Here is an 18,444-nt window from a genome sequence, read left to right on the forward strand (position 1 = left end):
AGTCAATTTTCTCATATAAGAATCACAAACTCAGCTTTCTTTTGCTTCTTGTGCTCAGTGTTGGACTACTAGGTTGAAGTCTTTTGCTCCTTGTGCCCATTGCAGGGCTCTCAAGTTGTGATGAAAGATTTTTTGCAGTGTTTTTATCTACTTCTTTCTTCCTCCTTTTACCCTTTAACTTGACAACAGCTTTTGGTTTATCTTTGAACATAGGAAGCTCAATTGAAAGTGGTTCAGGTTGATTTGAACCACTTTTAGACCTGTACATGTTCATGTGTATGGAAACATTTTTTAGATCAAATCAAAAAACTGATTATTCAAAATAAATTCAGATTTAGTATAAGCTACCTTTTTGAAGCTCCAGAGTTAGAGGAAAGCTGCCCTTTTTGATTTACTTCTTCATATGGCTCATCCTCATCCTCTGAGCCATCCTCATCCTCATCCTCTGAGCCATCTTCATCCTCATCCTCATCCTCTGAGCCATCCTCATCCTTATCCTCATCCTCTGAGCCATTCTCAGCCACTGCTTTTTTTTCCCTTTTTTAGAACATCCAGGCACATCTACAACATTCATAGGTACAATGTCCAAATACATGATCTCCTCATCAACACCAACATGTTCTTATTCTGGTAAATGATTTCTAAGGTAATCATCGTCATCCTCCTTTGTATTATTTTCAGGCTTTCCTTCAACATCAAACTCCCACTCAGTGGTAGGCTCATATTTCTCCAAGGGATTACAATAAGCGACAAACATCTCTACAACTTTCTCTTTAGTGTGTACATCAAACATAGACATCAAATCTTAGTCCGATTTTACTTCTAGAAAATTCTTAAGAACATTATCATAGTACTGGACATGTGGAACTTCTAAGTAGCCTGGAGGGTACTTCTTTGTAACTAAGTCAATGAAGTCATTATAATTTGACAAATCTGAGTCAACAACCATCTCAAAACTCAAACATTTGACAACCTTTCTAGCCTTTTTGCGATTGCCAAGCAAATGAATTTTTAATAGAAAACTAGTAGCTGAATCCATCCTGAGAAAGCACAATAACAAAAGGATGCATAAAAAATTCTACAACTTTGTAATCCTAGTGCTATGGAGCTGCTATGGGGGATATGGAGAACATGGACTCACCCTGCAGTGCCTTCTGTGTTCCTAGGCGTGGCTCTGCTCGCGCACACCTGGGCTGCCCTAGTGTCCACGGCGGCCGCCCCTATGCTCGCTTTGGCCAGCCCTGTGCCCGTGTCGTCGACCGACCCTGAGACCACGGTGCCCGTCCTAGCGGTCGTGTCCCCGCCCTCTACCGAGATGGCCTGGGCCGCGCTCCACCTCCATGGTCACGCGGGCCAGCTGGGAGACCGTGTGGGCACCTGATTTGGATGCGCCGACCGTCACCGTAGCCGCGCGCGGCGCATCTGTGGCCACGCCGACCTCCCCCAAAGGCGCGATGGCGTCTGCCTCCATGGCCGCGCGGGCCAGCTGGGAGGCCGCACGAGTCGCCTTCTTGCCTAGGCGGGCACCTGTCGTGGATGTGCAGCCCTCCCCTGAAGCCACACCGCCGTCTGCCTCCTTGGCTGTGCCACCGTTGATCTAGGGTTAGGGGAGGGAAACGACCTAGTTTTGGGACAAGTTGAAGAAGTTACGAGAGACACGACACAGAGTTCATTTTATTTATAGAAGAACATTATGGTCTTTTGCATTGCCTCACATGGACAACTCATGGTGTTGGCTCACAGATCCAATGGAATTGTTAAATAGGAAAGAAAAACTTTAGTTGAGGACATATAGGAAATATTTTGAGTTTTAGTGTTAAATAGGAAAGGAGCATTATTTTTAGGGTCAAATAGAAAATTTTCTCGTGTTATAATGTCATGCCATGGTGGCACGGCTTCAGTTTTCAAAAAAAAAAAATTCAGTATCAAAATCAAAAATAGTTTGAAGAAAGGGTTAAAAATAATAAAAAAAATTCTCTTCGAGCAGGTCGCTTATCCTGACATGATCTAGTCGTTCACATTGGGGAGGGGGGGGACCGTACAGCCATTCCCGTTCCCCGCCGCTCCTCGCTTCCGCCCCACGCGGTCACGCCTCCCCTCCATCGCCACCACCTCTGCGTCTATCCGCACACCTAATTTCTGTGCCCAGCGCTTCTTCTGAAATTTAGAAGGGGTTGGAACCGTCAAATCAAATGGAGAGATCCTCTTACGCGTCAAGGAGCTCCAGCGAACTAGCTGCCGCAGCTTCCGGAGGTGGAAGGACGCTGAGGGTGATACCGATGCGGCATCCGTTGGGTTCTGGGTCGACGTCTTCCTCGTCGTCGCCGTGGTGGCGGGCGGCTGTGGGAAGAGCTCGGGCCATGGGGCCACTTGAATGGGCGGAGGCGGCCTTGCCGTGTGTGGCGTGGACACGGAAGTACAGATGGAAGGAGGATCTCCAGGCCGACCTCGCCGCGGGCATCACCGTTGGAGTCATGCTTGTGCCCCAGGTACAATACACCCACTTACTCCTGCCGTATGCTAATGTTTTTTTGAGATACTAGGTGAGGGCCCGTGCTTTGCTACGGGCAAACAAAAATTGCATGCCATATTGATAATATTATAACTTTAGGAATCAACCATGCAAGTGCCAGTTAGACACCATACTAAGGCCATGTTTGGCTCTTGCTAAATTTTAGCTAGCTAAAGTTCCAAACACATTGACTAAAAGGAGCTAAAATAGTTTAGTTCCATTAGTCACCCAAGAGTAGCTAAAATAATTTTAGCTAGCTAAAATTTAGCAAGGGGAACCAAACGGGGCCTAAGAAAGCAGATGGCATGCAAGTATAAATGCAATGAAGTATGACCACAATCGAACCAGCTAGCGGGACGAAACAACATAGCGGAACTTCACTATTTAATTGCAAAATCACAAAAAGTATTGTATTAGCAGGGAACTCAAACAGTCAAACGGTTCAGTGATGCTTGATCGTTGTTAATCAACTAGTATATTGCCCGTGCTAACGCTACCGGTCATATTAAGTCCAAAGTTAACTCTATCAAATTTGAAGTACTCAGCTAATTGTGCTTTGTCAAAGCTGTTTTTTTTTGGCGCAAGTTGTCAAGGATGTTTCTATAGCACTGAACTGAGCAAGTTACCATAGCAATTTATAGGAACAATAAATTTATTCACAAATTAGACTCTTTTAAAAAATCAAAGAGGAAAGAAATTGATCTCTTGAATCAACTCAAACTTCAAAACTTGGAGCTACCTGAAAAAAGTTCAGTCCATATAATTGAGTCATCATGGAAAAGATTTCTGTACTGGCTTGCTTTCAGTACAAGTGAGTAATTGAATATTATGCACATGGCAGTCACTATTATAGGCATACTACAGCATTCGAAATACAAACTGCGATTGTTTTCTAGCACGATCTAGATGAACTGGGATACAGACAAAATAGTTTGTATCTTGATGAACTGTTAAAAAAAGTCAGGGCTCAGTCTGTATCAATGTTTTACCAGACTTAAGCACAACACAAAATACAAAAGAAAAAAGTTAGTGTTTCTCTATGTCAGAATATACATCACTGTTTGAACACAATGATAAATACATGGCTGGTTTGATAATTGGATAAGTCAACTTGATGGCATAATTCTCACCTTTGTATCACTTGAGCTACCAAATAAAATTAGCATTTCTATCTGATTATTTTGAAACCTGGTAAACACATTGTTGGTCCAGAGCTACCCAATGATTCAAACAATAAGCATGAGTCAATTGGTGGTTCGAACCCTGTAAAGACAAAAAGAGTTCAGTGTTGAGAAAACACAAGAACCTTTTTTTTGATAACTTAAAACACAAGAACCTTGAAGCTTCACCCGTGGCACAGTAGATTACCAAAGATGTCAGAGATGACGCCAATGGCAACCTTGGACCCAGTAGAGCCGGTGAAGTAGGCCTTCAGCCTGCCGAAGTGCTATTGGTTCACATTCTATTAGAAATAAAAAAGGCGTCTTTTGTAGATGCATGTTGGATGACGCCACAGATTTTGCTTGCTACCGGTCGTTGTGGCAGGGAGCGGCCTCTGTGTCCAACACGGTTGCGGTAAGGTGAGCGGCGTGCGTCAGCCACTGTGTTTGGGGCATGTTTGTAGCGAGGTCGCAGCAGGTGATGGCCGTGGGTTCTGCTGCACCACGTACCTGGCCGCAGGCGAGGGAAGGGGTTGGGTTTTTCCCTCACCTCCAACTCCAGCACTGTCGTTGGGGGAGTTGAAGGGCAGGACCGGGTTGCAGAGCGTGAGTTGGAGCAGGGTGAGGAACGGGATGCGGAGCGCAATGAGTAATCGGAGCACAATGAGTAGTTCGGCAGAAGGAGGCTGCTGCCTATGGGTTAGTCGGAGCTGCTCGGATGGTGGCGGCGATGCGGAGCTGGTGGTTTGCCAGTAGTGGAGGAAGATGGTCTGCTTGGGTGGTGCACAAGGAGCAGAGTACAGCGGATGAGGCCGAGCATGAGGAGTTCCTAATTGGGGAGGCTGAGCACCTTCCAATCGATGATAGGGAGCCTGAGGCGCTGAGCATTAGGCAAAGAGGGAGGCGCAACATGTAGAGGGGACACGCGGCCTGAGAGAGGGCTGCAGCATGTGGATGGATTGACGGGGAGACGAGCGGGCCTAGATGAGAGCGATTGTGGACGAAACGGGTGATCGAAAGCATTACGTATGTTATAAGTAGGAGAAACTCTATGTGCTAGATTTTTGTGTTGCTTATAAGGATTTGAGTGTCACCTTGGAGAAACGAGCATCCAATAGTTCGTAACGCAAATTATTTGCAATCGACACAGATGTAACATTTTTGGAGAATCACATATTAGAAAGATTGTCTAGCCAATTTGGTGCATTCTTTGCTATTATCGTTCTAAAATGTTTCTGTTCCAAACATCTAGGATTCTAACAGAATATTTTTTCCTTATTAAGCTCCTTGTTAAGTTGTTATTGGTTGCTTCGGTGCCTGTCTTTATTTATGCTTGGTTATCCTTTCGTGTAGGGATGCAAGCGGGTGCTCGTGAACCTGCATATAGGATTAATTATGTGGGTTATGTAGCCCGTTTGCATCTCTACTTTTGTGCCAAAACGATTACAAAATCTTGTAAAAGACCATTCTAATTTTGAGCTTTGCGAGTTGTTTTAAGATCTAATGTGTTGGTGCACCTTAATAATCGAGGAATTCAAGCTACAGGAATTTGTGGGTCCCATGTATAGGCTGTTTTTTTTGTATATAATTAACAGAGTCTTGCTTATATTGTCATGTGGATTTGAGTTAGACAGTTGTTTCCAACTACATAAGTTTTTAGATGGAAATCTTGGTTTATGAACTTACCGAGCTTGCATAATGGCTTGTTTGGATCATTTAGGGCTAGTTACTAGTTGGGGCTAAAACTAGCCAAAGTTCCTTGTCAAAAAAAAAAAAAAACTAGCCCAAGTTGGTGGGGCTGGCCAGCTAGTAGGCTAACAACTAGTTGGAGTCTTGGCTAAAAGCCCACCTATTTCCCTCTATTTGGATGGGCTAGAGCTAAAATTAGCTGGCTAACAATTAGCCTTCATCCAAATAAGCCCTAAATGACAAGTCAACTGTGCCCATTGTTAGCAACTTGAGGACTATACAATTTCTGTGGTTTGCTTACTGCCATTCATGTTTGTTATCATGTCATTGTTTCTTGGTCATGGATGGACTTATGCTGTTTGATTAGGTACAAGTTCCAATGGAGTGCATCCTTCACCTCTGTTAACATGAACCCCTCAAATAGAATGATAAATTTCCAATTATCTTTCTGTTGCAGACTGCATATATTTGATAGTCTGTTTTTGTTCATAAATGCGGTCAATGAAGCAATCAAAGCCTATGACAATGGAAATTACATTTGATTGAATAGATCATCTGTTCTTATTGTGTCTCATCAGTCCTTATTTGCTTGTACTGTATAAGTGGTTGCTTCATAATTTTTTGTTCACTTGACTTAATTCTCATAATAAACAATAATAAAGAATATATTTACTCAAATATGTTTTTTTAGTTTACCCTCCATTCCATCTTACCATTTCTCCAAAAATTAGACCATCATTTTTTTTCTTGTGCTGTACTGTAGGCAATGTCATACGCAAAGCTTTCTGGTCTGCACCCAATTTATGGGCTTTGTAAGTGTTTCCATCTTTAAATCTCCTCTTTATATTTTCCTCTATGTTCTCAAGTGACAATTGGTAATGCAAACCATATCTTTCCATTTCCTTGTTCTGAACAGACACAGGCTTTGTCCCATTATTTGTATATGCAATATTTGGCTCGTCACGACAACTAGCAGTAGGTCCAGTGGCACTTGTTTCTCTGCTTGTATCCAATGTTCTTGGGGGTATAGTTAATCCATCTAGTGAGCTGTACACAGAATTAGCCATATTACTGGCACTCATGGTTGGGATCTTGGAGTGCTTGATGGGATTGCTAAGGTAACTTTGTTTACTCAGGAAAAATGTTTTTTTAATTGTTTCTTTGGAGCATTTGAAATTTCAAGTATTGAAGTTGACCTTTATAGATAAGAATGTTTCACCACTTGGTTTATTTGAGTATTTATCTATGTTGGGGTGGCAAGCACAAGTATGCAGTCATACCACCTGGTTTATTCAAGCAATAAGCTAAGAACTGTACTGTTACAGTGAGAATGACCTCCCCAGGTCATTGTCTTATGTAGAGCTGTGATAGGACCAAGGGTTCTACGACGACTGCAGAGGAAGTAGGGGTATGTGATCGGTGGCTAGGTCTTGAACCTCGGCGGCTTGAGGGCACGAGGGAGTGAGAGGGAGGCGCAAGGAGAAGCCCATCAACAGGAATGTTGCTTTGCTTGATTGTTCTTAGTGTAGCTCACGGAATGCATAGCCATTAGGCAGCCCAATCACCCCTTAGTTCTCTCCCAATCACTCTTGCTAAGCTTCTAAATTAGCACTAGCTAATGGTGCGCTCGGATTGTCCTCAATTTAGCACCAATCACTTTCCGGATTTGCTGCACTTGCTATCTTGGCTTTGCAGGTGAATGTCTTGCACCACATGACATCTCCCCCCCCCCTCCGCAAAAAGCTCGTCCTCGAGCTAGACATCGGGGTAGACCTCCTTTCCAAAGTAGTGATCGAGGAGGGGTGAACGAGGGCCTGGAGACGGTGAGCTGTGCGGAGCTGTCCAAGTCACGGCAAGAGAGGGTGTTCGCCACCGTGTTTAGATTGCTGGAACGATACTCAACCGCGAAGTCAAAGCTGAAGAGCTTGTTGATCCATTGATGCCGCGAGATCATGGATACGTGTTGGTCCAGCAAGAACTTCAATCTGTAGTGGTTGGTGTGGATGAGGAAGCGACACTCCCATAGGTACAGCCGCCAGTGTCGGATGGCCTGGACTAGGCCGATGAGCTCCCGTTCGTATGCCACCATTTTGAGACGGCAGGCAGCTCCTGTTCGTATGCCACCAATTCGATGAGCTCCTGTTCATATGCTGAGGAGCACTTTGATTGCTTCAACTAGAGGCTATGGGCATGGAGTGTGTCGAGGGCGAGGTGGACGTGCTGCAAATGCTCAGACCGGGAGCACTTTGATCTCTTCAACTGGAGGCTATGGGCATAGAGTGCGTCGAGGATGAGGTAGACATGTTGCAAATGCTCAGACCACGACAAACTGTAGATGAGAATGTGGTCCAAGAACGCGAGCAAGAACCTGCGTAGGAAAGTCCGAAGGATGTCATTCATGAGCTCTAGGAATGTCGCCTGTGCGTTTGGTGGGGCCGAACGGCATGAGGAGGAACTCGAAGTGGATGTGGTTAGTACGGAATTCCATCTTCTCGATGTCCTCTAGTGCATGCGCACCAGCAATAATAGCCGGAGCGGCTGAAAGGTCCTAATATGGCTAGAGGGGGGGTGAATAGCCTATTTAAAAATACTACAAACTCACTAGAGCAAAAGGTTAGTAAATAACAAAGCGAAGCTTTTTGCTCTAGCTCTAAAGGGGTGTTTGCAAGCCACCTATTCAACAGTTCTAGTTGATATGATCACTAGGCACACAAGAGCTAGGTCACTACTTACAATAGAGAGCTATCTAAAGTTTCTATACAAGTAAGTAAGCTACTCTAGTTTACGGGAATGTAAGAGAGATGGTTTGATTTTTATACCGCCGCGTAGAGGGGATGAACTAATCAATAATATAAAGTCCAATCACCGGGAGAAATCCAATCAACAAACACAATGGAGACACACGATTTTCTTCCGAGGTTCACGTGCTTGCCGGCACGCTACGTTCCCGTTGTGTCGACCAACACTTGGTGGTTCGGTGGCTAAGAGGTGTAGCACGAACCTCGTCCTCACTAGGACACCACAAGAACCTACCCACAAGTGAGGTAGCTCAATGACACGAGCAATCCACTAATTTTGCCTTTGGCTCTCCGCCGAGGTAGGCACAAACCCCTCACAATCACCGGGAGATTGCCACGAACAATCACCGACTCGTGCCAAAGCTCCTCCGCTGCTCCAAGTCGTCTAGGTGGCGGCAACCACCAAGAGTAACAAGAAAACCGCAGCTAGAACGATCCCCAAGTGCCACTAGATGCAATCACTCAAACAAATGCACTTGGAATCACTCCCAATCTCACAAAGATGTTTAATCTATGAAGGAGATGAGTGGGAGGAGTTTGCTTAGGCTCACAAGGATGTCAAGTATGTTAGAATGCCAAGAGTTTTAGTCCTAAGCCGGCCAAGACGTATTTATAAGTCCCTTAAACAAATAGAGCTGTTGGCTCTTTCACTGGGCAAAATACGGGGTCACGGGACGCTACTCAGGAGGCACCGGACGCTCAACCCCTGCGTCCGGTGCTCTAGAAACGGCCACGTGTCACCTTTTGAAACTCACGCGACAGAGTCTAACGGTAACCTGCAAAGCACCAGACGCTCCTAAGTTGGCACCGGACTCCGGTGCACACCGGTCTTAAACATAGAGAGGTCTGCAAGTTCGAGGGGTCACCGAACGCTGAGCACCGAACCGTCCGGTGCTCACCGGACTTAAACCCAGGGAGGAAAACAAACAGACCATGCACCGGACACGTACCACCGGACGCACAAGCCTGTGTCCGGTGCCTGTCGTCCGGTGCCTTACCCTAGCTGGGCCAGGCACTGACTACACCGGACGCACAGACTCAGCGTCCGGTGCCTCAGTGGCCAGCGTCCGGTGAGAAACACTCCTGTGACTTTTCCAAAATTTCCTACCGGCGCAATAGAAAATATGCATTTCATTTTCTCAAAAAGCGCCGAATCATTTTCTTCGAACTCAACCTCCTTCTCAAAGTGTGCCAACACCACAATGTGTAGACCAACATGTGCACGTGTGTTAGCATTTTCACAATCATTTTCTTCGAAAGAGTTAAGTTAGCTCATTAGGTTCTAAATGCATGCACATGAACAAAGACACCTAATGGCACTTGATAACCGCTTAGCTAAAGAATTTTTCTCTTTATAGTACGGCTATCTATCCTAAATGTGATCACACCCTCTATGGTGTCTTGATCACTAAAGCCAAAACCCTAAACAATACCTTTGCCTTGATCTCCATAGGGTTTTGTTTTTCTTTTTCTTCTTTTCCAAGTTGAGCACTTGATCATCTTGTGGTCATCACCATCATCACTGTGATCATCACTTGCTCCATCACTTGGCATGTATCAACCTCATTAAGTCTACACATACTTAGCATAGAGGTTAGTTTTAGGGTTTCATCAATTATCCAAAACCAAACTAGGGATTTCAGCGGCAGTCTAGCTTAGTGATGTAGTCCGCGCCATGGAGCTCGTTGACCACCGGTCCAGAATTTATCCTTGAACATATGCTTGTTCAACATGCAGTAGTTGATGTAGAACCGCCACGAGTCATCCACCTTGACCAACAACACGGGTGCTGAGAAGGTGGGATTGATGAGGCGGATGATGCCTTGCTCTAGCATTGTGGCGCACTGGCGAGGATGTCTAGTAGCAGCTGTTGTGATGCCTTAACGATGTGTGGATGACCAGCTGCTGGATGTTGTTACAGGAGGAGCCCACTGATGAGGGTTAGGCCCGATCATCCGAGAGGTAATTGGTAATTTTGATTGTGGAAAACTTGACGATGGCGATGCGGCTTCAAATTAGCACGATTCGAACCCTGCAACCGTTACACCACTACTCCGTTGGTTATCAACCAAGCACAACTTGATTGACCTCGCCAAGAAGGCTTTTCCTGCAAGCAAATCGAAGAACACAAGCAAGAAAGTATAAACACGCAATCTGAAATTGCACATATGAATGACGCGAATATTCAAATGAGGGTTCAAGAACTCGGTTCCAAAGGACTAATCGACACAGTGGAGTAGATCAAGAACGGAGGCCCTGGATCACTGTAAAAGGATTTGTCACCACAGTTACAATGAACGTTGTCACCACAGTTACAATAAACGATTCAGTTTCTCGATGGAAAACTAAACTCTAAAAAAACTCAAGTCTAACAACGGCGGCTGCGTGGAAAATAAAGGAGAAACGACCTAGGGTTGGAGGCAACCAGGGGGAGGCGTCCACAACATGGGCTTAAGGCCTGAATACATGACCAAGTTGGCCACGAAACACCTTGTCGTGGACATAAAGATTAATCCACGAAAGATCTAGAGTTGGGACTAGATCCAAAATGACGGCGTCGTCGTCCCCTTTCAAAGGAGTTCAAGATCACCCCGTTTCGATGTTGTATGAAGAAGTTATGACCAAAACACTGACGACATGTTTGCTGAATCCAAGAGTGACGTGGTAGCTGAGTTGGAGATGAATTGCAACTTGGAAAAGACGATGGTGTCAACATATCCAGCATGGCGATATCCTCATCATCCTCCCCTTCTTGAATTGGAGTCGTCCTCGACTCCATCTTGGCGATGTCCTCATCATCCCCTCCTTTTATAATTGGAGTCGTTCTCAACTCTTTCCCATCAACAAACTCCCGCAAAAGGTTAGTAAAGGTTAGTGACAGTAGACAATGCACAAGACATAATAGGTTGACAAAGCATAGTATAACATGGTTGACAAAGCATAGTATAACATGGTGCATCTGGATTATCACATAACGCAGCAGCAGAAGTTGTAGCAAGTAAAGGACCTCTATGTAACTTATTTTTATTATTTTTATCAATATCTGTGGAAGGTTTATTGTTAATCTATTTAATATGTTTAACAATATCCATTGATGACAAAGGCAACAAAGTAATGTTCTTGTTCTTATGTATGAAAGTATATGTATTAGTTCTACTATGGTGTAAAGCATCATTATCAAATTTCTATGGACGTCCTAACAAAATTGAACAAGCTTGCATAGGTACAACATCAAAATCAGCAGTATCATGATAACAACCTGTGAAGAAACTAATGCGGGCTGATGTAGTTATCTTAGTCTTACCACTATTATTGAACCATTGAAGTTTATATGGATACGAATGTTGTCGTGTGGTTAAGCCAAGCTTCTCAATCAAATCTGATCTCACTAAGTTGTTGCAACTCCCGCTATCAATGATGGTGAGAACACAACAACCCTGCACAATAAGATATATGTGGAACAAATTGTGGCGCTGGAGCTACTTATTTTCTTCATGTACCACACGTGAACTTAACACACGCTGCACAAGAAGGCTAGAATAGCCCGCGGTGGCAGCAACGGAGTCAATGGCGATGGTCTCCGTGTCTTGATCGCCCTCGATGGAATCTGCAGCAATGTTAGCAGCAAGGGCTAAATCATCTTCAACATCACTAGCACTTACATATCCATCCTCGGTAGCAATAAAAGCGCGACGACTAGGGCAATCCTTCATGACATGTCACATGCCTTTGCATCGATGGCAAATGATTTTAGCACTGGCCGAAGAGGAACTAGTGGAAGCACCCGGAGTGACACCTTTCTTCAGCTGTGGGGGCTGCACATTAGACAATTTACTTACCCTAGAAGAAAATACAGGTGTAGAGGGTTGTGGTGCAACAAAAATCTTAAGCGTCTCTGACTCGGAATGTTGCTGAAAATTCCTTCCATTATATTATTAGACCTGAAAGTCTGGTGTTACTTGCGTCCCTGTACTTCACGTTCTACCTTTATAGCAAGATGATATAATTGGGAAAAATTACACCATTCTTTGTAATCAAGAATGTTCTGGATATCATGATTTAAACCACCAAAGAATCTAGCACTAGCATCAGCATCATCTTCATATACACCACAACGTGCTAAACCAATAAGCAATTCTTGATAGTATGCTTCTACACTTTTATCTCCTTGTTTTAAAGTTTGCAGTTTAAGACGTAAATCACGTTGATAATAAGGAGGAACAAAACGAGATTTCATACGTTGTTTTAAAGCATTCCAAGTTTGAGGCAGAGCAGCAACATTATTAGTATTGCAAAGATCACTCCACCAAAACAAAGCAAAATTAGTAAACTCACTAGTAGCAAGTGTAACTCTATGCTCAGCAGGCACATTATGAGAATCAAATTTTTGTTGAACAACAGGCTCTCAATCTAAATGTGTCTTAGGATCAACATTACTAGTAAAAGGAGGTAGGTTAAATTTAATTTTAGCAAAAGGATCATTATTACCTCTCATACCGCGACGATTGAAGTTGTAATGGCGACGGTTGCGTGCATCACCGTCATCGTCCACATCTTCATGATCAGATAGATCTCTATCTGCATCTTCATCATCACCATGATAAGATTGAGGGCGTTGCTCAATCTGTTCAATGCGGGTGACCAGATTGTTCACATTGCGTGTCAGCTCGTTCATAAGATTGCGTTGTTCAGTGATGAACGCTGTAAGTTCACCCTTGGACACACAATCATTGAAATCCGTCGGAGATCCTGCCATGGTTAGAAAATAGGGAAAAACAACAGCAACGGATTATCCCTATCAACTAAAAGAAACCAAGTGGTGGTGGTGGTGGTAAAAGTGGAATACAAAATCTCTTGCGTTAACCGTCGAGTTTCAGCATATGCCAAAGCCCGAACAACTGTCCCGGCTACTCCCATGGCAGGCTATTAGTGTAAAAACTTAAGAGCCATATATCCTGCTTTTGTAATTATAAGATCTAAAATGGCCCCTTTCTAGTGTTATATCTGCTGAAACCATAGTACTCCATGTGGTTCAACCTAAGTTATCCTTTTTGCAATGTGCAGCGACTTCATCCTATGCTCTCCAGCTTAACTATTTACTTAATTTGATGGGAGTAGAACAAATACGTCTTCTTGGTATGCTTCTTCTAAGTGAGAATGTGTAACCATTTCATATGTCTTATTCCGTATGCAGGCTTGGTTGGCTTATTCGTTTCATTAGCCATTCTGTAATATCTGGGTTCACTACAGCTTCAGCCATTGTTATTGGTTTATCCCAGATAAAGTATTTCTTAGGTTACAATGTCACAAGAAGCAGCAAAATTATACCACTCATTGAGAGCATAATTGCAGGAGCTGATGAGGTGGGGTTCCTTGTGCTCTCATGATTTTATTTATTGCCTTCTTGCCTATATTCCTTTTTCCTACTCCCTTAGTAAATATTTTACTTTTTCATTTTACTCAATCTTGCATTGCATCAAATGTTGTTCACTTGTTCTTAAATGGTGGCTTGAAGGGAGTTGATAAGGTATATTGACTATAGGCTGTGAGGCACTTGTATATATTCATGCTTCATTACGGAAGACACATTTCTATTAGATACAAAGCTATACATTTTTATGTTTTGAAGGAAAATTAAACTAGACAAAGACAAAACTTATCACTTTTTGGCTCATTGTCACCTTTGAGTCGTAAATAAAATAAATTAGCTTAAGCTCTAGTTTCCAGCTTTTAGCAGCTTGGAACATGGAGCAGCATTGTGTTCCCTGTTGTGGGAACTTCGTCCTCAAATGAGGAATAACGATCTAATCATGCTTGGGTTGTGACCCGGTGAGTGCAAGTGTCATGATCAGAGTGCAGCAGGCTAGATATCTCAGTTGGCACAAATGAGGAAGACACTGGCAACTGATTTTACTACTGGGTGCCATATAACTCTGACCAGTGGCAAGATATCTATGGTGGGTAGTTGGGGCAGAATTGGGGAAGATAAAGATGAATCATCGAGAATGAAGAATAGGTGGTGGCGGTTGCTTCTACTGCTTGAATAGAAGGAGCTGGATGACAAGGGTGCAAACGTAGTGCATGTGCTCAATGTCGTTGAGAAGTGCATGAGGTCGGTCCTGTTTGGCGGGCTGGAAGAACGGCTGATGCTGATTTGTTTTGAGAGAAAACACCATTATTTCGCTGAAACGGTACGACTGATAAGTTCAAGATATTCATTGGGCAGTAGCACAAGCTTGAAAAGGAGTTTAAAGGGGGAGGCAGCCGATGGGCTTGTGTGCGAGCATGTGTGCTTATGACAATGTGGTGGGATACATGACCATCATTTGAACATTATTAGATGCTTTAAGGGCTACAATATTATATTTTATAATTGAGGGGGTCATACGGTCAACCCTAGATATGTTAGGGGGTTATATAGACTTTTTAATATGACCCAAAACCACCTTAAAACCCACCTCAGGGGGTTATTTAGATCGTTTTCAATAGTTTGAGGGGTAGAATACATGGTTTTATATGTGAGGGGGTGAAGTAGACAACCACCGATAGTAGAGGGGTCAAGTAGACTTTTTCCTTGATTCTATTAACTGTGGGGTGCAAATGGGGTGGATAATTTCTATCTGTCAGTTTGTCCGAAGGTGTTTTTAGAGGCCAAATGGATAGTCTGTACGGATAAGAGGGGTTCAGTTATTAAATGGAAAGTCTGTATCCGAATATGGATTGGATATCTGAATATGGATATTTGTACTTAAAACTGGATATCTGATATGGATATGTAACACTATCCATGCCCAAATCTGAATCCAAGAAAAAAGAAATATCTGTATATATCTGTTTGTATCTGATCCATTTTTAGGGAGAAGTTAGAGGGAGAAGAGGGAAGTGTTAGAATATAATTATAACAGCCCATATTGGGCTTACGGCCCATTGGCCTTGTACTCCTAGCCTGACTTGTATTAGTACCACATTGTAACTTGTAAATGTACTGCAAGCCTTCCTGGCTATATAATAAAGGTCACCCCCCTGGTTAGGGTGTGCGGTGTTTCTCTACATGGTATCAATCCATTCACGATTCTTCCCTTCCTTTCTTCCGCTCGCGTCTCCTCTGCCCGTGCGTTCTCTGTGAGGACGTGCGCCACCGCACCACAAGGCCGCCGCGCGAGTCCACTCGCGCCGCCGCCAACCCGGGCTACCGCGAAGACCCAGTCGCGCCCCCGCCTTCGTAAGCCACGCCGCCTCCTTGGCCGCGCGCTGCAGGCAGCCGCTCGGCCCATGTCGCGCCGCCCCTAGGCCGCCGTGCGATCTTCTTCATGTCGCCGCCCTGCCTCGCGCGTTCTAGGCCGCCGCGCCCTATAGCCGCACGCTGCCGCCTCTGCCGCCCGATAGTCGGGTCGCCCAGGCTGCCGCGCACCCCCCGGCGCCCCTGCTCCACTCGATTAGGACCAGGCGCCGGTGATCATGTCGACGTCTTCGACCTCTTCCTCCGCTACGTCCATCGTTCTCGGCTCTGGAACCAGCGGTGCTATGGCTGATGCCGTCGCGCCTCCGTTCTACGCTCAGCCTCGAGCGACCGAACTACTTCAAGTGGACGGCCTTCGTCACTGCCCTCTGCGGCAAGTACGGGCTGCTCGGTCACATTGATAGCACAGTGGCCGCCCGTCCGACTGACCCTCTGTGGTCCCAGCCTGACGCCTGCGTCCGTGGCTAGATGTACGGCTTCGTCGACGACGCCGTCCTTGACCTTGCCATGGAGCCCGATCAGGACGCTCGCGCCTTGTACATCTCCATCGAGGTTCTGTTCTAGGCGAATAAGGAGTCCCGCGCCATCGTCCTCGAGCAGGAGTTCCACAACCTGTCCTAGGGTGACCTCTCCATCGATGCCTACACCCAGCAGATGACGCGCACCGCTGATGCACTTCGGGAGGTCGGCCACACCGTCTCCTCCGCGCAGCTCGTGCTCAACCTTCTGCGTGGCGTCAACAGCCGCTTCGCCAACACTGCCGACATCATCGCCAACTCCTCGCCGCTCCCAGACTTCAAGTTAGCCACCAACATGCTCCGCGTCAAGGAACTCCGCCTTGGCACCGACGGCAAGGAGGCCTCGGCCTCAGCCCTTGCGGCTTCCACCACCTCCTCCTGCACTACACCACCCTGCCGGTCCGCCCGCCGGGGCCGCGCGGGTGGCTCCGCCCGCCGAGGCCCGTCCGCTTGCCTTTGATGATATGGTAGCTGTTCCCATAGGGAACGAACCTGCTGTTGCAGATGTTGAAGTTCTCCATGACTGGTGGGAACAGTGCCTAAAGGATCGATGTGGTCTCGCGATACTAGTGTCAGAGCCTAACCCGGGGAGGGGGTGGTGTGCTAGGGCAGGGGGGCAGCGGCTGTAGAGAGGGAGGGAGGGGATAGAAGCCCTTTGGTCTGTTCTACTCTTGCTTACGATTGAATGGTTACATAGCGCCTGTCTTTATGGTCCTGGAGGCTTAGCCCCTAAGCAATCTAACTTATCCTCCAAGCAAGCTAATCCTAATCCTCCCGGATCTGGATGTCTATGGCTTGGCGGGAGGCCGCCCCTCCGCTGGTCGCGCATCCCTCCTGGTGGCGCAGTTCAGCCCAGACCTAGCTGGCCTGGGCTCCCTCCTGGGGCCTCTAGTGGGCCTCGCGGTCAGCCCTGAGGCAGAATGTGTAGGTAGATAAGGCATCATCTCCATAACTTTGTTTGGCACCATGTGCTATAATGTTTATGTAGGCATGACCTTGTACAATCCTGCTGTCCATGTATTTAAATAGGAATCGAAGGAGCCAGGTTTATAATTAGTTGAAATATAAGCTTATTTAAATAACAAATCGAAGCATTTGTTTAACAAGAACACTGTTTTGTGTCATTTTTGGCACATGTGTCATTACTTAATGAAAGTAAACTTCAAATTTTGTTGTGCTTAAACATAAATTTATCATGTTTAATTTTAACTGTAGTGAACTGCACTTATGTTTTACAGCCTACTGTCCTTTAAATTAGTATATTAGTTCTGATATTTAATTTAAACACTTTGGTTAACTTAACAAAGCAGTTCTCCTGGCCTCCATTTGTGATGGGATCGACTTTTCTTGCGATTCTTCTAATTATGAAAAATAGAGTAAGTTTCTATTTTCTTTATTTTAAATATATTTTCAGTTAAATTGATCATTTTCCTTGTTTGTGACCATAAATCCTTGCAGGGAAAATCCAATAAAAGATTGCGTTTCCTAAGAGCTTCTGGCCCTCTGACAGCTGTTGTGCTTGGAACAATTTTTGTGAAAATTTTTCATCCACCAGCCATATCAGTGGTGAGATTTATTTACAGTTTGACTGAGAGATATAAAGAATGGGTGGACTAACATATTGCAACGAAATAGCAATTATTGCTGAGTGCATCCAGCACCTTGAGCAACCAAAGGAAGAAATGATAGTTTGTGCTCTTATTTACCGCTACTTTGCTGAATATCAGGGAAGAAGCCGGCCTGTTCTTTTGATCAAATGTCAACTACTACCCCTCCTTTCTTATTGTGCTCACATCTTCAAACAATAGTTCTAGTTGCTCAAGAATAACTTTATTAGAGTAATTTTACAAAACTCTAAATATTTCATGTAGTATTTAAAAAATACACATGTAATTTCAAGTTACTACAAGTAGCCAAAAAGTTGAAGATGAATGGACACTATTGGTCCCTTGCTCCGTGCAGAGGTAAGCAATTAGCTTACCCACACACTCACTGTTAGACCCCAGGGACCTTAGGGCGTAGTGGTGTGATGTGGGAGGCCGTGGCTTGAATGCCCGGCGACAATGAGGAGGCGCGGTGCTCGGCGCCTGAGTAGATGGGAACGTGAGAAGAGGCGAGCTGGGAGCCCAAAGGAGATAAATCTCAATCCGAGGCTTAAAATTTTTATTAACTGAATTGTTCCATACTTATACTTAATCCTAACATACCTCTCAGCTACTTTTAAGGAAATATCCAACTAATTCTCCTAAATTCTCCTATTTTACTGGACTCTTGGGCGTCGGGCTGGCTGGTGACCACGCACCAGCTATTCAGCATGCCCCCCTGGTCAACCACGACGCCGATACACCTTGCCCACCATAACATCTCTCCCTCCCTTGAGAAACAGCTCGTCCTCGAGCTGGAAGTCCGGAAAGCGAGCCTTGAAGTCGTCGACGTGCTTCCACGTCGCGTCGGAGTCTGCCATGCCGGTCCACTGGATGAGCACGTGCCACACCCCTCGGCGAAGCTGGGCACGCACTGCACGTGC

At 45.1% G+C, this 18,444-nt stretch overlaps 1 protein-coding gene across 10 annotated transcripts in view; it reads left to right on the forward strand.

Annotated features, from left to right (window-relative positions):
• Positions 2,000-18,444, forward strand: part of LOC8063874 (sulfate transporter 4.1, chloroplastic) — a 55,269-nt gene continuing 38,824 nt past the window's right edge. For 4 of the 10 annotated variants that reach the window (XM_002459852.2, XM_021453110.1, XM_021453105.1 and 1 more), the window contains exons 1-6: positions 2,001-2,489; positions 6,125-6,173; positions 6,278-6,479; positions 13,354-13,522; positions 17,228-17,293; positions 17,376-17,483. In XM_002459852.2, the coding sequence (XP_002459897.2) occupies positions 2,193-2,489; positions 6,125-6,173; positions 6,278-6,479; positions 13,354-13,522; positions 17,228-17,293; positions 17,376-17,483 (891 nt within the window). In that variant the 5' untranslated portion in view covers positions 2,001-2,192. Of the gene's footprint in view, positions 2,490-6,124; positions 6,174-6,277; positions 6,480-13,353; positions 13,523-17,227; positions 17,294-17,375; positions 17,484-18,444 lie in introns of all 10 variants that reach the window. The other 6 variants (XM_021453103.1, XM_021453107.1, XM_021453104.1 and 3 more) reach the window with 4 other exon arrangements.

The sequence above is a fragment of the Sorghum bicolor genome, chromosome 2 (assembly GCF_000003195.3).
Source record: "Sorghum bicolor cultivar BTx623 chromosome 2, Sorghum_bicolor_NCBIv3, whole genome shotgun sequence".
Lineage (NCBI taxonomy): Eukaryota > Viridiplantae > Streptophyta > Magnoliopsida > Poales > Poaceae > Sorghum > Sorghum bicolor.